The sequence below is a fragment of the Mustela erminea genome, chromosome 17, assembly GCF_009829155.1.
Source record: "Mustela erminea isolate mMusErm1 chromosome 17, mMusErm1.Pri, whole genome shotgun sequence".
In the NCBI taxonomy this organism is placed as follows: Eukaryota; Metazoa; Chordata; class Mammalia; order Carnivora; family Mustelidae; genus Mustela; species Mustela erminea.
Genome location: NC_045630.1, coordinates 55,782,711 through 55,804,807, shown reverse-complemented (window position 1 = coordinate 55,804,807; position 22,097 = coordinate 55,782,711). Strand labels below are relative to the sequence as shown.

The window sequence follows — 22,097 nt, the reverse complement described above, 5'->3', positions numbered from 1 at the left end:
CCATATCGGGCTTTGCACGCAGCATGGAGTCTGCTTGGAATTCTTTCCTGCTCCCTCTGCCTAGCCGTTTGCTCCTCTCCCTGCTCCCTTGCTCTCTCTCTCTCTAAAATAAATAAATAAAATCTTAATTAAAATATTGGGTTCTCTTAAAAGACTTGACAGTATCTTTTGTTCATAGTCTCATTTGGACTTTATAATCTGATTTTTCAATTGTTTTAGCAAGTTATCTATATTAATAGAATTTTGTTATGCCCTCTAGAAAATGTTTTACTATGTTTTTCTGTGATGCTTTTATATTTGCACATGAAATATCTGAGATATGTATGTTTCCCAGAATGATGAATTTAAGCTGTTACAAATATTGTGTAGTAATGTCTCAAAGTTATGATGTTTTGTTAAAAATATGAATAGCTTTTAATGGCTTCAAATTTTTTTCACCAACAGTTTTACTCCATATTCCCATGGTAACATCACATTTAGCATTCTGTCACCTGGACCAAATCATCGACCTGGCTACAATGACTTTTATAATACCCCATCTCTTCAAGAGTTTGTAAAAGCCACACAAATAAGACTTCATTTTCATGGACAGTACTATACAACTGAGACTCCTATCAACCTCAGACACAGATACTATGCAGTCAATGAAATCACCATCACTGGGAGGTAATGTTAACTACAATACTTTGATGGCAGGGTCCTTTTCTCTATGAGTTTTGTTTTCAACCAGATTTTTGTCATACTTATTTAAAAATACATTAAGATTTAGATCAAGCCAAATTCCAAACTTCAAATTTTGAAATGGTTTCCTACTCTAAGATTTTTTGGAAAGATTTGTATGTAGTTCTTTTCTGTATATAAGACCACACTGTTATGGAAGCAATTTTCAAAAGCTAAAATTGCGTTTAGAAGGTATGATACCCTGAATCGGGCTTAGAAATAATTTACCAAATATTTTGCTAGTTTTTTTCTGGAATATAATTTTCAAGTGTTCTGGAAATCAGAGAGCAGGAGCTAGATTTCAAGTTACAACTGTTTTACCAGCCACTTTGTAAGTACAGGGCTTGATCTCTCTGAGTTTATAGTTCACAAGTTTATGGGGAATATTTGTCTTCCTAGGAAGAAAAACTAATATTCCCTAAATAATTTATAAACATCTGACCATATTTGAGAACATGGCTCACAATATATCAAAACACAGATAACTGGAGATACTCACTGGTATGGAAATGACACATACAGGTTATATTTAGAATCAAATTGTGCTAGAAGAGTGATATGCACTGTAAATAAAGTACATCTTCAGAAACAGACCAAAATACCAAACTATAAGAATTGTTTGTTTAGTAATACTATAAGATAAATAATAATACTATTAAATATTCACCATCTAACTTTGGGGGGAAAAACAAATAATTGAAATATGTTAATTTCATCCTGCAGTTTATTTTAAACTTTCTAGTTTCAATTCTGTCTTTAACAGTTTCAGTAAATGCCTTGGCAAGTTTGCTATGTACTGTTGTAGGTGGAAACAACCCTCAACTCTTTTCCTAGGGAGTCTTAAAAATTACCTTCTCAGAACAATATGGTTTGGATATTGATAACACTTTATCCAATACTTTAGGATTAGTCAACAACCTTCATGAACATCTATATGATAAAAGAGAAACTGAATTTTGTGTTGATTAACATACTTGACTTCCTTGTTGGATCCACACAGTGGATATATTCACAGGTCCTTAAATATATTCATAGTGAGTTGAGTTGGCTTAGGAATTGTCTGATGTTCCTGTTCACAGATGTCAGTGCTATGGTCATGCTGATCAGTGTGATACAACAAGCCGGCCCTATCAATGCCTCTGCTCTCTAGAAAGCTTCACCCAAGGACTTCACGTGAGTTCTCTGTTTGATACATGAATATATATTTTTAAAAAAGTGGAAATGGGAGAGGGATGATGAATTGGTGAATATAAATTTTAAAAAAATTTATTATCATACATTAGTCACTATACAGTACATCATTACTTTTTAATGTAGTATTTATTCCATGATTCATGGCTTGCTTATAACTCCCAGTGCCCCATGCAATACATGCCCTCCTTAATACCCATCACTGGGCTAACCCATCCTCCCACCTCCTCCCCTCTAAAACCCTCAGTTTGCTTCCTGGATTCCATAGTCTTTCATGGTTATCTCATCCTCTGATTTCCACCCCCCTTCATTTTTCCCTTCCTTCTCCTAATGTCCTCCACGCTATTCCTTGTATTCCACAAATAAGTGAAACAATATGATAATTGTCTTTCTCCGCTTGACTTATTTCACTTAGCATAATCTCCTCCAGTTCCATCCATGGTGATGACAATGTTGGGTATTCATCCTTTCTGATGGCTGAGTAATATTCCACTGTATGTATGAACCACATCTTCTTTATCCATTCGTCTGTTGAAGGGCATCTTGGCTCCTTCCACAGTTTGGCTATTGTCCACATTGCTGCTATGAACACTGGGGTGCATGTGATTCTCTTTTCACTACGTCTGTATATTTGGTAAATACCCTGTAGTGTAATTGCTGGGTTATAGGGTAACTCTATTTTTAACTTTTTGAGGAACCTCCACACTATTTTCCAGAGTGTCTATACCAACTTGCATTCCCACCAACAGTGTAAGAGGGTTCCCCTTTCTCTACAACCTCGCCAACATTTCTTGTTTCTTGCCTTGTCAATTTTTTCCATTCTAACTGGTGTAAGGTGGTATCTCAGTGTGGTTTTGATTTGAATTTCCCTGATAGTTAATGATGTTGAACATTTTTTCATGTGTCTGTTAGCCAATTTTTTTTTTTTTGTCTTTTTTTGGAGAAGTGTCTGTTCATGTCTTCTGCCCATTTTTTCAACTTGATTATTTATTGTTTAGGTGTTGACTTTGAGAAGTTCTTTATAGGTCTTGGATACCAGCCCTTTATCTGTAGTTTCATTTGCAAATATCTTCTAACATTCCATGGATTGTCTCTTTGTTTTGTTGATTGTTTCCTTTGCTGTGAGGAAGCGTTTTATTTTGGTGAAGTCCCAAAAGTTCATTTTTGCTTTTGTTTCTCTTACCTTTGGAGATGTGTCTTGAAAGAAGTTGCTGTGAATGATATTGAAGAGGTTACTGCCTATATTCTTCTCTAGGATTTTGATGGATTCCTGTCTCACATCAAGGTCTTTCATCTATTTAGAGTTTATCTTTCTGTATGATGTCAGAGAGTGGCCCAGTTTTATTTCATTCTTTAAGAAAACTGTCCCATTTACAATAGTAACAAAAGCCATAAGATACCTAGGAATAAACCTAACAAAAGAGGTAAAGGATCTATACTCTAGAAACCATAGAGCACTTATGAAAGAAATTAAAGAAGACACAAAAAGATGGAAAAACATTCTATGCTCATGAATCAGAAGAATTAATGTTAAAATGTTTATGCTGTCCAGAGCAATCTATACTTTCAATGCCATCCCAATCAAAATAGCAATGGCATTTTTCAAAGAGCTGGAATAAATGACGCTAAAATTTGTATGGAATGAGCAAAGACCCCAAATCACCAAGGAAATGTTGAAAAAGAAGGACAAAGCTGAGGTCATAATGTTGCCTGATTTTAAGCCATATTACAGAGCTGTGATCACCAAGACAGCATGGTACTAGCACAAAAACAAACACATAGATCAGTGGAACAAAATAGAGTCCAGATTATGGACCCTCATATCTATGGTCAACTAATTTTTGACAAAGCAGGAAAAAATATCCAATGGAGAAGAAACAGTCTCTTCAATAAATGGTGCTAGGAAAATTGGACAGCTATAAACAGAAGAATGAAACTCGACCATTCTCTTACACCACGCACCATAAGTATAAATTTTTAAACTTAATTTTGGTCTACCTTCTGGGTTTGAATAAAAATAAATTGATATGAGCCCAAAATATCAATTATTTTAGGAAATTTTTGGTAGGAAAAAAAAGCCATCAAAAGGATGAAAATGTCGGGGTGCCTGGGTGGCTCAGTGGGTTAAAGCCTCTGCCTTCGGCTAAGGTCATGATCCCAGGGTCCTGGGATTGAGCTCCGCATCGGGCTTTCTGCTCAGCGGGAAGCCTGCTTCCCTTCCTCCTCTCTCTGCCTGCCTCTCTGCCTGCTTGTGATCTCTGTCTGTCAAATAATTAATAAAATCTTTTAAAAAATAAAATAAAATAAAGTGTTGTTCTTATTAAAAAATTTTTTAAAAAAGATGAAAATGTCATTTTTAAAAATAAACTCTATCAGAAAAGTAAAAACTAAGATTAAACCTTGGGGTTTGACTTTACTTTTACTTTTCTTTGTTTTATTAGTGTTTTTGTGTTTTATTAAACAATTTTTAAGGTGTCTGGATAGAATGGCACTAAAAATAAGGGTCTGAATCCTGCATCTAAAAGGTATTTATACAAAGTGTCTATGCAGCAGAAGAGTCTTTTGATGCAGAATTTGCAGCAATTAAGTTGAATTCATTACTGATATCAGTAACTTTATCTATTTGAAAATCTAGTAAAATGATTCAGAAGGTATGTTACTTTTGTTTGTCTAATGATAGGGGAAGTTTTGTGGGTGAAGTAGAGACTTAGTTAAATCTTTAAGAAAAAGAAGTAAATGGAAAAGAAATTGAGAGATATTCATTAATAGAAATAGCCAGCATCAACATCAGTAACAGCTGATGTGAAAGCAAGTATAGCAGCAGTAACAATCATACCAATGATAAAAAATAAATAGTATGGAGTCTTTGGTAAGTGATATTTAAGGCAATTGATATCAATTTGCTGGTAAAAAAGTTAAAGCCCTACTTCATCATATGTATAGAAGTCCAGGTGACTTAAAGACTTAACTATAAAAGTAATTATAAATCTATTAAAATAAGGATTAAAATTTCTAAACCTAAAGCTAGGTACTTCATAAGCAAAACAAATACAAATAGAAACAAAGAAATATATCAGAGCCATGAAAAAAATTATTGACATATTTTTTCATATACATATTTAAAATTCTTTATAGTGTAAGGACTAATTAATGGGATGAACTTGATTGATTCATTCTTATTCAGCCATAATTGTGTGTTTAATTTTTTCCCAACTTGATTGGTTCTTGATTTTAAATTTAAAGTAACATTTATTATATTTTTTCTGGTGTCTTCTTCTTTTGATTCTTTAAGTTGCTTATTTCTCCTTCCTTGCAATCAGGGATTTCTTTTATTAACCTCACAATGTAGCACTGTCAGAGATTCCTACTTGTCTCCTAAACCTCGCCTCATATGTGTGTTTAATTAGTCACTTCGCTTTTCTCTGTCATTTGTTTTAAGATCTCATGGAACATCTTGTTTTTTAAAAACCGTCTGTCAAGATTTTAGAAACTCTATTTCTATCTTCTGAGATTCTTAATCTGATCTAATTTGTTTCCAGTGACAACATTAGTGCATTTGGTAGCAAGAATATTATCTGCAATTCAGACTTCCTCTAGCACATTTAGGATGTAGTCTTGGCCCTCACTTTCAACTCAGTCTTTGATTTGGTTACAGCTTTCTTTCTTTCTATGTGCTTAAGCCAAAACTTTCATGTTCTAATTCAGATGTTCCTTTGAACTTACTCTCCAGATCATTGCTTTATATTGTTGATCTTTTAATTTATACGTTTAGTCTTCACCACTGGTTGATAATTGCTTTGAAAGAAGGAATCTTTTACATATTTTTGGATTTCTAACATCTAGAGGCTTTGAATTTGGTTTGATTAGAGTATCATGAGAAAAAAAATCTTTTTAAAAAGCATTGATTTTAGTGTGTTTGATTGTATGGCTTATCATATTGTCCCAGAAAGGAAATTAATTGGATGAACTTGATTGATTCACACTTTATTCAGCCATAATTGTGTATTTAAGTTTTTGCCAGTTTGATTTGTTCTTGATTTTACAGTTAAAGTGACATTTTATTTATTTTTCCTAACATCTTCTCCTTTTGATTCTTTAAAATAGACATTTCCCTTTCCTTGCAATCAGTAATATATTTTATTAACCTCACCCCTCCTCCCCAAACTCACCAAGAGCTCAGTTAAAACACACTCAGGGATGAATTTAGTGAGGTACCTTGACCTGAATTTATGTAATATATGCAAATTAAAGAATGGGAAATGCTTTCCAATGATATGTTGTTTCCTGAGCTTCTCCTGCTTTGTTTAGACTAGTTAATTCTCATCCCTTCAACCCCTACCCCCATCTTCCTTTTCCTTTTGCTAGCCCATCCCATTTTCCCCCCTTTCTCTCTCTTTAATTGCTCACAGTTGAGTGATTGATATTTTATGATTCTTGGATGATTTCATGCTTCCCCTTAAAAATAGAGCCATTAAATGAATCAAGGCTCATGATTGGTTTCAGAATTCAAGTTGGGATTTTCAGACTTGGTCTCAGGTGGTGACTGTTGGATTATGAACTAGCGAAATAATTAACTATAATTTAGGTTGAGAATACATTTTAATGCTTCTTATTTAGATATTACGTGTCTTTTAGAAACAAAGGTAAAAAGTTGACTTTTTTTGTTATTTTTTTCCTTGACATATTTTGATAATCTGTGAATTTAGCCATAAATAAAAAAGCAACATATATCATTCACTTACCAAAGTTTGGCAAATGTAGCTGAAGGGACAAATTCAATAGACTGTTGAATGATTTCTCAGTGCTATGATATTTTCAATAATGTGTTGAAAATGAGAAATGATTTTATAAGGCATTCAAAATATGCCATTCTCTTATTGTTATCATTCAAAGTATTTTAATACATGTGGGACTTACATATCTGAAAAAGGTATCTTATAATAATTTCAAAATATATTTATTCAAATGCTTTTCACATTGTTCTACTTTTTAAAATAATAAGTTTTAGTATAAGCCATCCATTTCCTATTGGAATCAGTGTTCTTTTTAAAGATCTGGACATAATCCAAAAAAGAATGTCTTCAATTTTACAGTATTATGCTAACCATTAATAATATTACTCAATAAACAGGGCTTCTGTGAATTATATTACAGCCATTTGGCAAACAGATGAAAACGTAAGCCTTGAGAATATGCCAGTTCTTAGCAATTGGCAGTCCTATAAGAAAGTGTTTTTAGAGGAAGTGAAAATGAATGAAGTTGGAGAAAGGAGTAGAATGGCAGATTCAGAAGCAAGTTCTGACATGTAACCATTCCAGGGAATTTTCTATATAAAGCATTTAGTTGTTTATAAAGTTGATGTCACAATTGGTGGTCCACAGGTGGGAATGATGTTTAAATAATTTGTTACTTAATTTCTGGAAAGAATTTTCCCTTTTCCTCCTCCTCCTGTTCCTCCTCCTCTGCTGCATTTCTGGCTTCTATTAATCAGAAAATAATCCAACACTATGCTTTTGTTTCCCCATGACAGCCTAACTCAAGGTAACAATTACCCTCTTTGGAGCAGTATCATTCTTTGGTTTGCTACCATATTCACTATCGTCTGTGGCCTTATATTTGGGTGACCTCACTTATGTTAATACCTCATCCTCTTAATAAATTAAGACTTTCACTAGTAGTGAGAATACATGATTAATTATTCTGGGAATAGCAAGATTGACTAATTCATAACTCCATTGGTATATCCCATTTCCTTTGTCCACTCACAAAGTTAAAAACAAACAAAACAAACTCTTAAGAAAAACTATTACTGAAGACATCTCTGATCTTGAGTTAAACTTCAAGCCAACTGACTTTATTCTTAAATATTTCATTGTATTTTGTGAAACCTGAAACATCTACCTTGGAGAGGCTCAGTGATTCTCCTCAGCACTACTGTATGGAACTCTGACGTATTTTGGTGGTTGTATTGGCAGTTGTAAGGATTTGAGTTTAATGTATGTTACATACCATAAGTGATAATTGCATATTTCATTAATAGGGAATAATTTTAGAGTATTTGTGACATTTCTCCTGTAGAAATGACTGAAACAGTGAATAGTTTACTAGTTCCATTTTAGGATTAATCTAGAGCAAAACAAATCCCAAAAGATTATACTATTCAGTAACTTTCAAGCAGAATTGAATGTTTCAAAGGAAAATTCAGGATTACAGGCCATTTAACTCTTTGTGAGTCATTTAATAAGAAACACATATTCTCTTTCAATGGTTAATTTTTGGATAACAAATAATCACTCTTACTTACACATGTATTTTTTTTATATAATTTTTTATTTTTTATAAACATATATTTTTATCCCCAGGGGTACAGGTCTGTGAATCACCAGGTTTACACACTTCACAGCACTCACCAAAGCACATACCCTCCCCAATGTCCATAATCCCACCCCCTTCTCCCAAACCCCCTCCCCCCAGCAACCCTCAGTTTGTTTTGTGAGATCAAGAGTCACTGCTGTGAAGTATGTATTTTAAATTTTAAGTGAATTTTTTAAAATTTTGAGATAATTGAAATTCATATACAGTTGTGTGACACAATACAGAGATTTCTTGTACCTTTTATTCAATTTGAACCATGATAACATCTGGCAAAACTAGTGATTGTTCTCTTTAAGCAACTATCCTGAAATGATTTGCGTATGATAAAATGTACCCATTTAAAAAGATATAGTTTGATGAGTATTAACAAATGTATACTCTTGTGTGATCACCTCCATATTCAAGATCAGAATATTTTTGTCTCTCCAAATATTCTCTCATTCTCCTCTGCAGTCAGTGTCTCCCCCCCCAACCTTCAATCCTGGGAAACCACCATTCTTCCTTCTGTCACTATAGATTGGCTTTGCATGTTCTAAAATTTCATATCATGGAGTTATTCAACATGCATTCTTTTGGTACATAAATTTCTAAAATGCCCCCCTACCCCACTGCTAGTCTCCTCACTTTTTTTAAAAAGATCATTTCCTAACTACTTATGCTATTAGCTTTATTTCAATAGTGTATCTCTGGTTTACCTGCTCAAGAATTCCATTATAACTATAAAAAAGTATGCTTCAGGTCTTAGATACAGAATGCAACTTAGGGATTGGAACCTTAGGTATGTAAAATTTATGTCATCTAACATGGTTACTTAGAGTATACCCATTACTCCTCCTCTTCTCTTTACCTGGGCTAAGAATTCAAATGTTGTTAGAATTTAGCTTTGAGGAGTGTGTTATCAGTTGAAACTTGCATCTTTATGATTTTTCATTTTCTTTAAATAGTTATGTTCATCTTTCAGGGACTCTTGGCTAAGAGTGATGCAATCATCAGTGCCTCCGCCAAGCATTGGTACTTTGTTGGCTACTTAACTATTCTTTCATCATTTTGTGACATCATTACCTGCAAGGGTGGCCAAGTGTTCACAGAGCAATTTATTAGTAACCATGAATACTTCTCTTATTCTTTGGCTCTGATTTGTGACCCTTTTATAGCATTAATCATGGCTTTTATGAATTAACTACAATCAAGCTATCAGTATGCATTTTTGTTAGTATTATAAATAGCAGATCCAGCTTAAAACATTTTATATAAAAGGCCTTCCTACCATTCAATAATTTGAATGGTGCCAACATCACACTCTACAATGCTTATTATGTAAATGAATATTTCCTGTTATTTTAGAAAGTGTGTTCCTTTAGAACACTAAAGTCCAAAAGTATGAGTCATCATGACTAACTTAAGTCATATTTTCATTATACATCAAGCTTTCCCAGTAATGTTTTTTGTTTGCTCACAGAAAGATGTTACTCTAAATGAATTTCACTTTATACTCTAATCTTGTAAATCCTAATGAATTAATTTTTTATGTAACTAGGCTTCAGATAGTTCATATCATAGAATCTCTATTAGATGTACATTTAGTGAGTCAAGGCCCCAAATTCCATTTCCTATCTGGCACATGGGGATATTATTATTTTTAATCTTTGTACTAGTTATTCCATGTTCATAGACAGGAAGACTCAATATTGTCAAGATGTCTGGTCTTCCCGCCTTTATCTATAGCTTCAGTGTAATCCTGATCAAATTCAAAAAGTTATTTTGTGGATGGGGCACCTGGGTGGCTCAGTGGGTTAAAGCTTCTGCCTTCGGCTCAGGTCATGATCCCGGGGTCCTGGGATTAAGCCCCGCATTGGGCTATCTGCTCAGCAGGGAGCCTGCTTCCTTTCCTCTCTCTCTGCCTGCCTCTCTGCCTACCTGTGATTTCCGTCTGTCAAAATAAATAAAATCTTAAAAAAAAAGTTATTTTGTGGATATCAACACATTATTTCTTTTTTTAAAATTAAGTTCAATTATCTGACATATAGTACATCATTAGTTTTTGATGAAGTGTTCAATGATTTATTAGTTGCATGTAACACCCAGTGCTCATCGAGTCACGTGCCCTCCTTAAAACCTATCACCTGGCTACAACCCCATCTCCCCACCCCCTCCCTTCTGTAACCCTCAGTTTGTTTCCTGAAGTCCAGAGTCTCTCATGGTTTGTCTCCCTCTCTTATTTCTTCCCATTCAGTTTTCCCTTCCTGCCCCAATGGTCCTCTGCACTATTCCTTATGTTCCACATATGAGTGAAACCATAAGGCAATTGTCTTTTTCTGCCTGACTTATTTCACTTAGCATAATTCCCTCCAGTTCCATCCATGGTGATGAAAATGGTAGGAATTCGTCTTTCTGATGGCCGCATAATATTCCATGGTATAAATGGACCACATCTTCTTTTTACATTAATTGGTTGAAGGACATCTCAGCTCCTTCCTCAGTTTGGCTCTTGTGGACATTGCTGCTATGAACATTGGGGTGCATGTGGTCCTTCTTTTCACTACATCTGTATCTTTGGAATAAATACACAGTAGTGAAATTGCTGGGTTGTAGGGTAGCTCTATTTTTAATGTCTTAAGGAACCTCCTTATCACTGTTTTCCAGAGTGGCTGTACCAGCTTGCATTCTCACCAACAGTATAAGAGGATTCCCCTTTCTCCACATCCTTGCCAACCTTTGTTTTTCCCCATCTTATTAATTTTTTTTTTCCATTCTAACTGGTATAGGGTGGGATCTCATTGTGGTTTTGATTTGTATTTCCCTGATGGCTAGTGACATGGAACATTTTTTCATGTATCTGTTAGCCATTTGTATGTCTTCTTTGGAGAAGTGTTTGTTATGTCTTCTGCCCATTTCTTGACTGGATTATTTGTTTTTCTTGGTATGGAGTTTGAGATGTTCTGTATAGATCTTGGATATGAGCTCTTTATCTATAGTGTCATTTGCAAATATCTTCTCCCATTCTGTGGGTTACCTTTTAGTTTTGTTGACTGTTTCCCTTGTTGTGCAGAAGGCTTTTTATTTTGATGAAGTTCTAATAGTTAATTTTTGCTTTCGTTTCCCGTGACTTTACAGATGGGCTATTTCTTAAGTTTGTGTGAGGGATACAAGACACAAAATAGCCAAGACAATATTGAAAGATAAAAACAAAGTCGGACTCCTGACATTACCTGACCTCAAGATAAAAGTTACAGTAATTAAAATAATATGGTCTTGGCAAAAATAAACAAATAGATTAGTGGAATGGAATAGAAATAGACCCACATACATATCATAAACCCTAATGTAAACTGTCACTTTGGTTAATAATAATGTGTTAATTTAGGTTTATCAGTTTATAACAATATTCTACTCTGATGCCAGATATTGAAAGTTGGGTGTTCTGTGAATAGGTAGGGACAGGAGGTATATGGGAACTCTGTATTGGTCTCTCAATTTTTCTTTCAACTTGAAAATGCTTTAAAAATTATAGTCTATTGAAAAAGTAGCACTAAGACAGACAGTAATGGTTACATTTAAATAGACCAAATCAAAGGTTTTTTTGAATTAGTCTTTTTTTTTTTTAAGATTTACTGATCTATTTTAGAGAGAGAGAGAGAGTACAAGTGGAGAGAAGGGTAGAAGCAGACGGAGAGGGTGAGAGAAAATCCTTAAGAAGACTCCCTGCTAGGAATGGAGCCTGATGCAGAGCATGAGGTTGGGCTCGATCGTAGGACCCTGAGATAGTGACCTGAGCTGAAATCAGGAGGTGGTTGCTTAACTGACTGAGCCACCCAGGTGCCCCAGAATTCCTTAAGTTATTCTTGAAGACTGTGGAATATTTTCAAATTTTATCTTAAGCGACATTTTTACTTAAGAATAACACAGCAAAAGAGAAGAAATATAGTTTGTAACTTCCCTAAAATATGGAAAATAAGGAAGAAACATCTTTCTTAAAATAAGACAAAAAAAAAAGAGTGGGAAATAAGAGTGTAAAATATATAGGAAATAGAAAGTCATACTCTATGATGACTAACATAACGCATAAATAAATAAAAAAACAAATAAACCAGACTGACAGAAAAAAAGAAAATATAAAGCCCAAATATCTCAACAGTCATAACAAATATAAATGTGTTAAACTTGTCCATTAAAATTAAGTGCTGTCATACCCACAAAAATATAATATGTACTGTTGTCTGAGCAAAGTCTGCATTAATGTGAGACAGTACCTTAGGCACAAATTTTAAGAAGGCACCAAAGAACTTACTAATCAAGATAAAGATTATCTTAATATAATACTTAAAAAAGACAAAATAATACTAAAATCTAGGAGGAAAAATGTGTAAACATTTAAATAAAAGTAAATTGTTGTTTTATAATTCTTTGTTACTTAGCAATGAGAACAGTTTCCAGTCAGCCACAACTCCTGCCTAGCAGTTCTATAAGGCTCTCTTGTGTCTGCCTCATATGAAGGTTGGCCGTGGTTTGGAAACAGATTGGTCAAGATGATGAGTTATATATAGCTATACTTTTTGATTATATAGTGTTTATTAACTTTCTCCACAATACAGGAGGATATTTTATAAATGGATATAGGGGTACATAATTTTATTTGGCCTCAGGTTCCAATAGGGTTCAACATGGCCCTGATGTTGAGGTGGTGAGACATATACCTAAAACACAAGCACACATGAAGCTTAAAAATTTAAAAGCTGTTTAAGCTATACAGTATTAGATAAAATAGATTTTAAGCAAAAAATTTGTTAGAGATAAGGTGTTTTATTGTATAATGGTAAATTATATAATGTAAAAATTACATACATTTGATAATTACATACATTTGATACATTTGAAAAATTATATACATTTGATAATACATAAATTCAAAAGTATATAGCAAAATTTGACAGAACTAGAAGGAGAAATTGACAAATCCAACATCAATGTAGGAGACTTTCATATATCCCATTTGGTAATTAATCAAACAGGCAGTTAAAAAATTAAAATCCTTAATAATTGAGAATTGAAGTACTTTGAAGCCTTATGTAATAGATTCCTGTATCCAACAATGAAAAAATGCACATTCATGTCAAGATCACATGGAAAATTTATGAACATTGATCATATACTAATCAATAATAGTAGTCTCAAAAAATTATATAGAATTTATAGTCATGACACATTGTATGCAATAAGTAAATAGTTCTAAGTAAATTAATATATATAGTCATTTCACTATTATCCAAATGAGTCAAGAAAAGTAAAAAATAGATGGGAAAAATCCCAACTAAACTTACAAGCCTTTTATTAATCCAACAACATTTTATTGAGTACTCATTTGCTGAGCAGTAGGTTTACATCTCTGGGCAAAACACAATTATTCCTCTTCTTAAAGAGTTCACATTCTCCTAGGAGTTGTTGTTGGGGGGTAGGGGAGGCCAAAGAAGTAAAATAAGCAAGTTAAATATATAGTGTGTTGGGGTTTTATCTGAAGGCATAGTGCTTTGTTTTGAACTGTGTCAGTAGAATGAATTGTGGAGGCCAGGATGCCAAATCAAACAAGGAGTGTACAAAAAAGAAAATTTAAGATCATTCTCCCATGTAAACAAAGCCAAAGATTTTAAAATGATGAACCAAATCTAGCTTTTCATAAAAACAATAATATATAGTAGCCAAATTGGGTTTCTCTTAGGAATGCAAGTAAAATTTAATATTAATAGAATTATCAATATAATTCACCTCATTAACTCAAGAAAGGAGAAACATGATCATTTCAACAGAATTGGAAAAAAGCAGTTGATAAAACTTAACACCCATCTAATTAAGGAGGACACATATTGTATGGAGCACAGGGTGTGGTACATAAACAATGAATCTTGGAACACTAAAAAATAAAATAAAAAAACATCAAAACATTTCATAATATTAAAAAAAATGAAACTTAACAACCATCTAGACAAGTGTTTTTAGGACACTCTCAGTTGAAGAAGAGCCTCTTAACCTGATAAAGACCATTTGTAGTTTTCTAGTATTAACAGTGTACATAATGGTAAATCCATTGAAGCATTCCCTTCAAAATCAGGAATAAGACAAAGATGTCTATTATTCTGCATTTTATTGGAAGATCTAGCCAGCTCAATATGATAAGAAAAAGAAATAAACTCTTAAAAATTAGAAAGAACTGAACTGTCAATGTCTGAAGATAAGTTGGCCAGAAAATGCAGAAAAAAATCCACAAATTATTAAATACTAAGGAGAATTCAATAAGGCAGATAGATATAGGAGAGAAATGTGAAAATAATATGCCAAAATAACATATGGGAAATTTAATTTAATTTAAAAATCATTCTCCACAGAAAATATAGAATGTCTTTACAACTCGTGAATACAAGAAGCATAACTATAAGAGAAGAAACTAATAAATGTGGCTACATTGTAATTAGAAACTTCATCAAAAGCTACCATTTAAAAAAAAAAAAGAAAAGTTACAGATTAGCATATTATATTAGCAATACAATGCCACACAACACATATAACAAAGGGACCTTTTAAATCAGACTAACTGAAAAGCAGACCAAGAAAATTGAACCAGCTAATTTGCGGAAGATGCTAGAAATGACAGCTCAAAAAATCAATATACATATGAAAACATCTTCAATTTTACTGTTTATCAGTAAAGTAATCATAACCATGAGATAACATTTTATTCTCATGAGGTTGGTAAAGATTCAAAAAATATCTGAAAATTTCGGTTGCTGACAAGAATGTAGATTACTGACAACGCATCTACCACTGATGGGAAGGTGCCATCACTATGGGAAAACAATTTGCAAATATTTAAAGGGATCCGTATAGCAGTGGGGCTGAATGCATATAGCTATTACAGCAACACGACTAGACTCTTAAACAATTGAATACAAAAAGCTTGTAGAATAATATATACAGTATATCATTATGTAAAATTTAAAAACACACAAAACAAAACTGTTACTAAGTAATACATACATAAATATAAAGGGTAAATATGAAGAAAAGCATGTGAATGCTTATTACTACATTCAGGTGTTACTGGTGGAGTGGAATGAATATTGTGGTGTTTTGTTTTTTAAGTCAGGTGGTGAATAGAAGAACACAGTTGTTTGCTTTTTTATTATTTATAAATTTTACAGTCCTAAATATTTTAACATAATTTTCCTAAAATACTATAGTATGATTTATTAATCTATCAGGAACATATTGTCTATGCTAAGTATTCTTGCTACTGCTAAAAATCAAAGTGGAGGTGACTCTCTTTGGCATGGAATGACTATTTCAAAATTCATGATTACTGTGTACTTTTATAGTTCTAATGTGAAGATTGATCATTTACTAGCTTCATTCAACAAATATTTATGAAATGCCTTCCATGTGTAGAACATTATGCTACGGTACAGCCATAACATCTTGATTACAGATGCAAGTATTTGAAAATATTGAAGGACTTTCATTTATGAAAGTCAGAAAAGATTTCCTGGCAGACACTAATTACTATAATGAATGGAGATGACTTTAGTGCAAACAAATTATTCAGACCAACAATTCATAATTAATAGGTAATATAAACATCATCGACATTTTAAATCTTAAAAGAAAAATTTTAATGTAGCTATACTAATGAAAGGATTTTTAAAATTTACTAATCTGGTATTCAAAAATAATATTAGATAAAATTTCCAATATAAAATGGTTTTCTATCCAAATAGTAACTCAGATGCATTTTTGTATCCACTCCCTGAGTGTAGAGAAACCCTAAAAACTGAAAGACATAATGGTGGAGTGCCTGGGTAGGCCAGTTGGTTAAGCATCTTGACTCTTGGTTTCTTTCAGGTCGTGACCTCCGGGTCCTGAGATTGGGGTCCGCCCTGGGCTCCCTGTTGAGTGAGGAGTCTGCTTTAGATTCTTCTCCCTCATCTTCCCCTTTTCTCCCTCCCTGCTTGCACATCTGCTGTCTTTCTCTTTCTAAGATCAATAAATAAAATCTTTAAAAAATAGTGTATTTTATTTCTTCAAACATGAATCCGTATTTTGACGAAGTACATGTAAAGAACATCTTAATATGATGACTCCATTTTCTTTTCATTGGCATCCTTTATAAAATAGTGCAGGTCCCCCTATACAAATGTGTTCTCTACTCCAGGACACATTTTTTGGCATATCGGTAGGGGTAATTCATTACGGTTTCCTTACAGTGATATTGCCTTGGCTCGGCCACTACCTACAAACTGGAAAAAACATAAGGTTCTCCTCCTGGACTCTTGGGAGAAAAGTATCTCATGTGTGTCTTTTCTATTTAGTGCCCTGACAAGTCCTACAATTAAAGAGAAAGGGACAATAAAGAAAGGCAGGCAGACCAAGGGAGAATCACACATTAAACAATGACCAGTATTCAGAATTAATAAGACTCCTTTCATGCTTGTCATGCAAGTAGATCTGTCTCATTCAACAGCTACGTATTGTTAGATGGTCTGCTTTCACAGTCAGAAGTTCCCTCCTTACAAGTTTATTGGCCGTCAGTTATATGTATTTTTAAAGATTTTATTTATTGTAGAGTGAGAGCAAGGGGGGGGGGAGCACAAACAGGGAGAAAGGCAAAGATGGTTGGAGAGGGAGGACTCTGCACTCAGAATAGAGTCTCATCTGGGGTGATCTCACAGCTTTGAGATCATGACCTGAGCTGAAACCAAGAATCAGACACCTAAACGACTTTGTCTTCCAGGCCGCCATCAGTTATATTTCTATATAGACCACGTGTAGAACTGAAACAGTTGTCCAAATGATTCTGCTTACAATTTTTTTTTTTAAAGATTTGATATATTTATTTATTTATTTAAGAGCGGGGCAGGGGGCGGGGTGTGGAGATCACAGAAGGGTGGGGGAGGGAGAAGCCAAGATCATGACCTGAGCTGAAGACAGATGCTTAACTGAATGAGCCACCCAGGCAACCCCTACACTTTCTATTTTCACAAATGTTGATTTTGTTTCCCATGTTATAAGATTTGTTTTATTGGATGATGTTTTAATCCTCCACTGGACTTTGCATTCAGAGGCACAGACAAGGCATTGCATAAATTAGAAACTTTCTAAAAGTAGCCAACATGTATTAATGGTTGAATTGTCAGGCTCTGTATGTTAAGTGCTAATGATCACGGCATTACCACAGTGTCTGATCAGTATTGTCCAACAGTATTAGTATTTAATTCATGCTATTCATTTCAGCACCTAGAGAGCAGCTAAGTACATATTTTCTGTGGGCACTTTAATTATATGAGAATTTCTAACCAAGGGAAAGATAATTACTGAGAAAATAGTTGAAGGATAAATACATGAAGATTTCTGTCTTCTCAATGGCAAGGCATAATAATTGCTTGGAGTTTGTTAATTGAGATTGCATAATAATCTTATAGGTAAAAATCTGCTGGAAAATATTGCATTTATCTTTATACCTTTAATGTTACTCTTCACAAATAAATACTAGAAACATTAAGATACAGTCCTGTAACATGTCATAAACATGAACAATTGATGGGATCATTCATTCATGCATTCTTTAAATATATTTATCCCCTATCATGTGCAAAGTACTGAGTTACTTTCTGTCTAGATTGTCTATGCAGTTGGAAATTTCATCTGTTTTTGCCACCCTCCCACACTCTGCCCAGTCTATCACTGATAAGAAATTAGCAAGTCTGTCTAATCATACCTTTGTGATTGGAGCACTAGAGCTGCATAGGGAAACTTTTATAGGAAAATGTAGTTGTAAGAGTACACTGAAGTTTTTATGTTTATAAAGATGATTACTATATCTAGTAGACAAAAGAAATTATCCTGAAACTACATCATTTGAATTACAATTGAACTGCTACGTCCAACGGAAAGAGGAAGCTGTGAATAGAGTCAGAGGACAATTATTATTATTAGAGATTTAGGCTCTTAAAATTTCCAACATACTGATCTGATGAGAAAGGAGCAATTTACAGACTTTCAGAAGATCTCTAATTCATTTGCACCATTTGGGAATAGTTGAACAAATTACCTCTTTTAGCTCAGTAAGTAGTACCATACTGACTTCTAAAAAGTGAGCATTTTATAATTTTTCACTTTGGAACAGATTGCCTTCCTCCCCTTCCCACACAGGGAGGGGCTACATACATTCCTCTGAATTTTCCAGCTGTGGGGGATGGGGAGGGAGTGTCTCCAACCTTGGGTTTCGAGGATTCTGTCATCTAGTTTAGGCTCTGAGCAGGAGGTAAGTGTGAATAGCTTTAGTAGGATTCACTCAACACCTCTCTCCCTGAGATAATTTTCTATCCCTGCAACCAGCATAACATGGTGGTTAGGAGTGAGGGTTCTAAGAACAAAGAGAATGTTATATATGCATATATACACATATATATGTATATATTTATATATAATATATATTTTTCATATATATATGTAAATTGAGTACCTACTATGTATGAGGGTCTAGGCACTAGCAATATTGAAATGAATAAAATGCAACAAGCATTGTTGTCCTTATGAATTTTCACATTCTAGTTTATACTAATCATCATTCCAGTAGGTGACTTTAGAACATTATTGTTTTTTTTTTCCTATTCCTCAGTTTTCCTATCTGTAAAATGGAGGTAATAGCAATGCTTACTTCATAGGTTATCAGAAAGATTTATCAACTGGTTAATGTGAATCACTTAAGACTGACACCATAACATATTAGCTTTTCTTACTGCATGGGAAACATTGCCTAGATAAAGACGTCTGTGTGTATTTTACTAATGAGGGTAGCAAAGGAAAGAATTTTCTTTCATTTTGTTTTTTTTGCTAGAACCAGGAATGAAGAAAACGAATTCACTAATAGAAATGAGCTCTTGTTGCATCATCCATTCATCTATTCACTCCTTTATACATTCATTTCTTCATTCCCTTACTCAATAAATGTTTATTGAGCAATTATAACATTTAGCATTATGCTGTGGTTGATTTCATCAATAAAATCTGGTTTCTGATTGAAGAAGCTTTGAGTCAAATAAGGATAATGGGTAAGTAAATGGACTATTAAAATAGCCCATGATAATTGCAGTGATTTAAAAAGTATAGACTATATGTTATTTTCTCTAAATGTTTAATAAAATCAGGCAGTGCTCATAGTTGTCTTTTGCGTCCCTGAAATTTTACTGTGTATGTTATGTACTGGACTTAAGGAAAAATAAATTATTATTTCATTATTTACCATTACTGGGAAATTAACTACTTCTTATAGATTTTCCAGATATGACGTTTTATTTTTAATTAAAATTTTTTTGAAGTCTTTTATTTATTTAACTAATCTCTACACCCACCATGGGACTGAACTCATAACCCTGAGATAAAGAATTGCATGATTCTGAGTGAGCCAGTCAGGCACCCCTCCAGATGTGACTTTTAAAAATGAACATTTAAGAAACCATTCAATATGTTTTCTGAAATAATTCAAAAGCAGGTATTTTTTTTTCTTTTCTGTTTTCTTAAGTATATGAATGTTGAAGACAAGTTGGTTTTTTTGATGATTCATGGCCATTTTTCTGAGCTTGAGTTTTCAAAGTTCACTGAGTCTGTTAAGTCTGTTGAGCAGTTCTGTAACTTTCAGGAAGATTATCCATGCCCCTAAACCCTGCACCCCCCACCCTCTCGGGGATTTGATGTATCTTTGGATAGGAAGACATTTTCTCCTTTCTTCCTTCAAAGACACATAGTGGTCATTAAGGACTGTTGGGTAAGTGACTGAGTAAATATGAAGTTCATATTTTCTCTGTAAAGTTGAAGTTATTCACAAATAAGGGATCAAAAGTGAGAGTGATGAGTGTGAGTTGGTACAAATGCTTTTGGACCTGTGAATTAGTTTTTGGAATATTGTCTTTGTTAGTGTATAATGGTAACAGAAGAATACTATTCTAGTTTAATGATCCAAAAGACAGAAATACCATTGGGTATGATTGCAATACAATGTAATGAAATAGATTTTCATTCGTGTCTTCTAGATTCATTGATTGTTCTATGACTATCCCACCTGAATACGTCTAAGTGTTTGGCTGCAACTTCGTGGAGTTGATTAGTAGCCCCTAAGATGCTATCAAAATGAAAGCAATTAAATCAATCAGTAATAAAGGTCCTCAACCCTGATATACATATTGTCTAATCTTATAATCTGAGCATCCAGGTACATATCAGGGGAAATCCAGTTGTTTTGGAAGAAATACATAATTGAAAGTGACAAATGATCAACTAGAGATTGGGAAAACATTAAGTAGAAAACCATCTCGTTCAGAAACTGCATAAAATATGCACAAATATTCCTAAGTTTTAAATAAAACTTTAAAAGTCATTGATAAGAAAGATAGAAAAAAATGGGGAGATTTCAAAAATTTACTCAAAATGCTCATAATTTACTCAAACATTACTCTACTATGTCATGGTTCTCTGGGTTATCTGGAAGGAATTGTGAAGAAATACTAATATGAAACCAAGAATTTAAGTTTCATGAAATTTTATAATCAAAGAATAGACTACACCATATTGCTTGTCTTTTATCTGTCTTTGTAAACCACATAAAATGATAGTAACACAGCATTTTTCCTTAAGATCAAAGGCCAGTGTGTCAGTGTGTCATTTAGTTCTGTATCTTTTTAATCAAATTTTACTATAGAAATTTCAACTGTCATCTCTCAAAATCCTTATTAATCATGTTGTTTGGAAACATTAAAACTGTAAAAAATTCATACTGTTTGCTGGTAATTCATAAACTCAGCCTACATTGTACTTGAAAAGATAATCATTTTCTCTGTAGTATCTTGCTGATCTGTGTATAATTTAAAACTGGAACATTTTAATCTTCTTAGCTTTCCTTTGTGAAGTGTTACATGCAAATTATGTATAATTTTCTTGTAACTATCCATGCAGTTGCATTTTATTTTCCCTCCATTTTTAATGCATTAGTAATAAATGCATTCTGTGGAAAAATAAACTTATAAAAAGTAGAAGTCACCTATAACTTCACCGCTCATAGATAACTTTGGCAAATGCTCTAAGTTTATATCCTTACAGCTCTTTTATTATTGTTATTATAAATCTGTATCATCTGTCTTTACCTTCTTAATGTTGTAGCTTTATACTCATATCCACAGATAAATCTACTTCTCTAGAAGGCAGAATATACTTTACATGTTATCTTTAACTTGGTTTTTAAATTTAAACTGTATTTTGAGTACTTTTCTACATTTATATTTATGAATTTTTGTTTCAGATTTTTATTTATATTAAGTACTATATCATAGAAAACTCCAAGTATGTAGGAAAATATCCTATGTGGACCAAAAAAAAATGAATAATAGACTTTTGCTTATATTTCATGCCAATTTGGACAAGGTGATGTCTTTACATTTAACACTATTTTCTCAAAATATTTTATGTTATCTGGAGACAAAAGCTCTACAAAACCTAATATATCTTGAGGAGACCTCCAAAGGATATGTTTCTATATGTTACCTCCCTCTTGCTATGAATTTCCATGTCTTGTAAGTATCAATGTCAATTCAAAATTTAAAAGTGAAACAGAGTAAAATAATTACTCATTATATTTCTTTGAAGATACATGACGTTTCCAAACCATTGTCTTTGGGGCACTATATATTTTTCTTCACAATTAAAAAAAAAGTCTCTCTCAAATAGTTTTAAAAATGTACTTCTCTGAATTCTCACTGGAATCGTTGGGTTGAATG

General features: G+C 33.3%; 1 protein-coding gene across 1 annotated transcript in view; it reads left to right on the top strand.

The window, feature by feature from the left end:
• The window catches only part of USH2A (usherin), a 681,041-nt gene that overhangs the window by 68,885 nt on the left and 590,059 nt on the right, over positions 1-22,097 (top strand). Inside the window, exons 7-8 of the mRNA XM_032319004.1 lie at positions 445-666; positions 1,800-1,893. Of these exons, the coding sequence (XP_032174895.1) occupies positions 445-666; positions 1,800-1,893 (316 nt within the window). The remainder of the gene's footprint in view (positions 1-444; positions 667-1,799; positions 1,894-22,097) is intronic.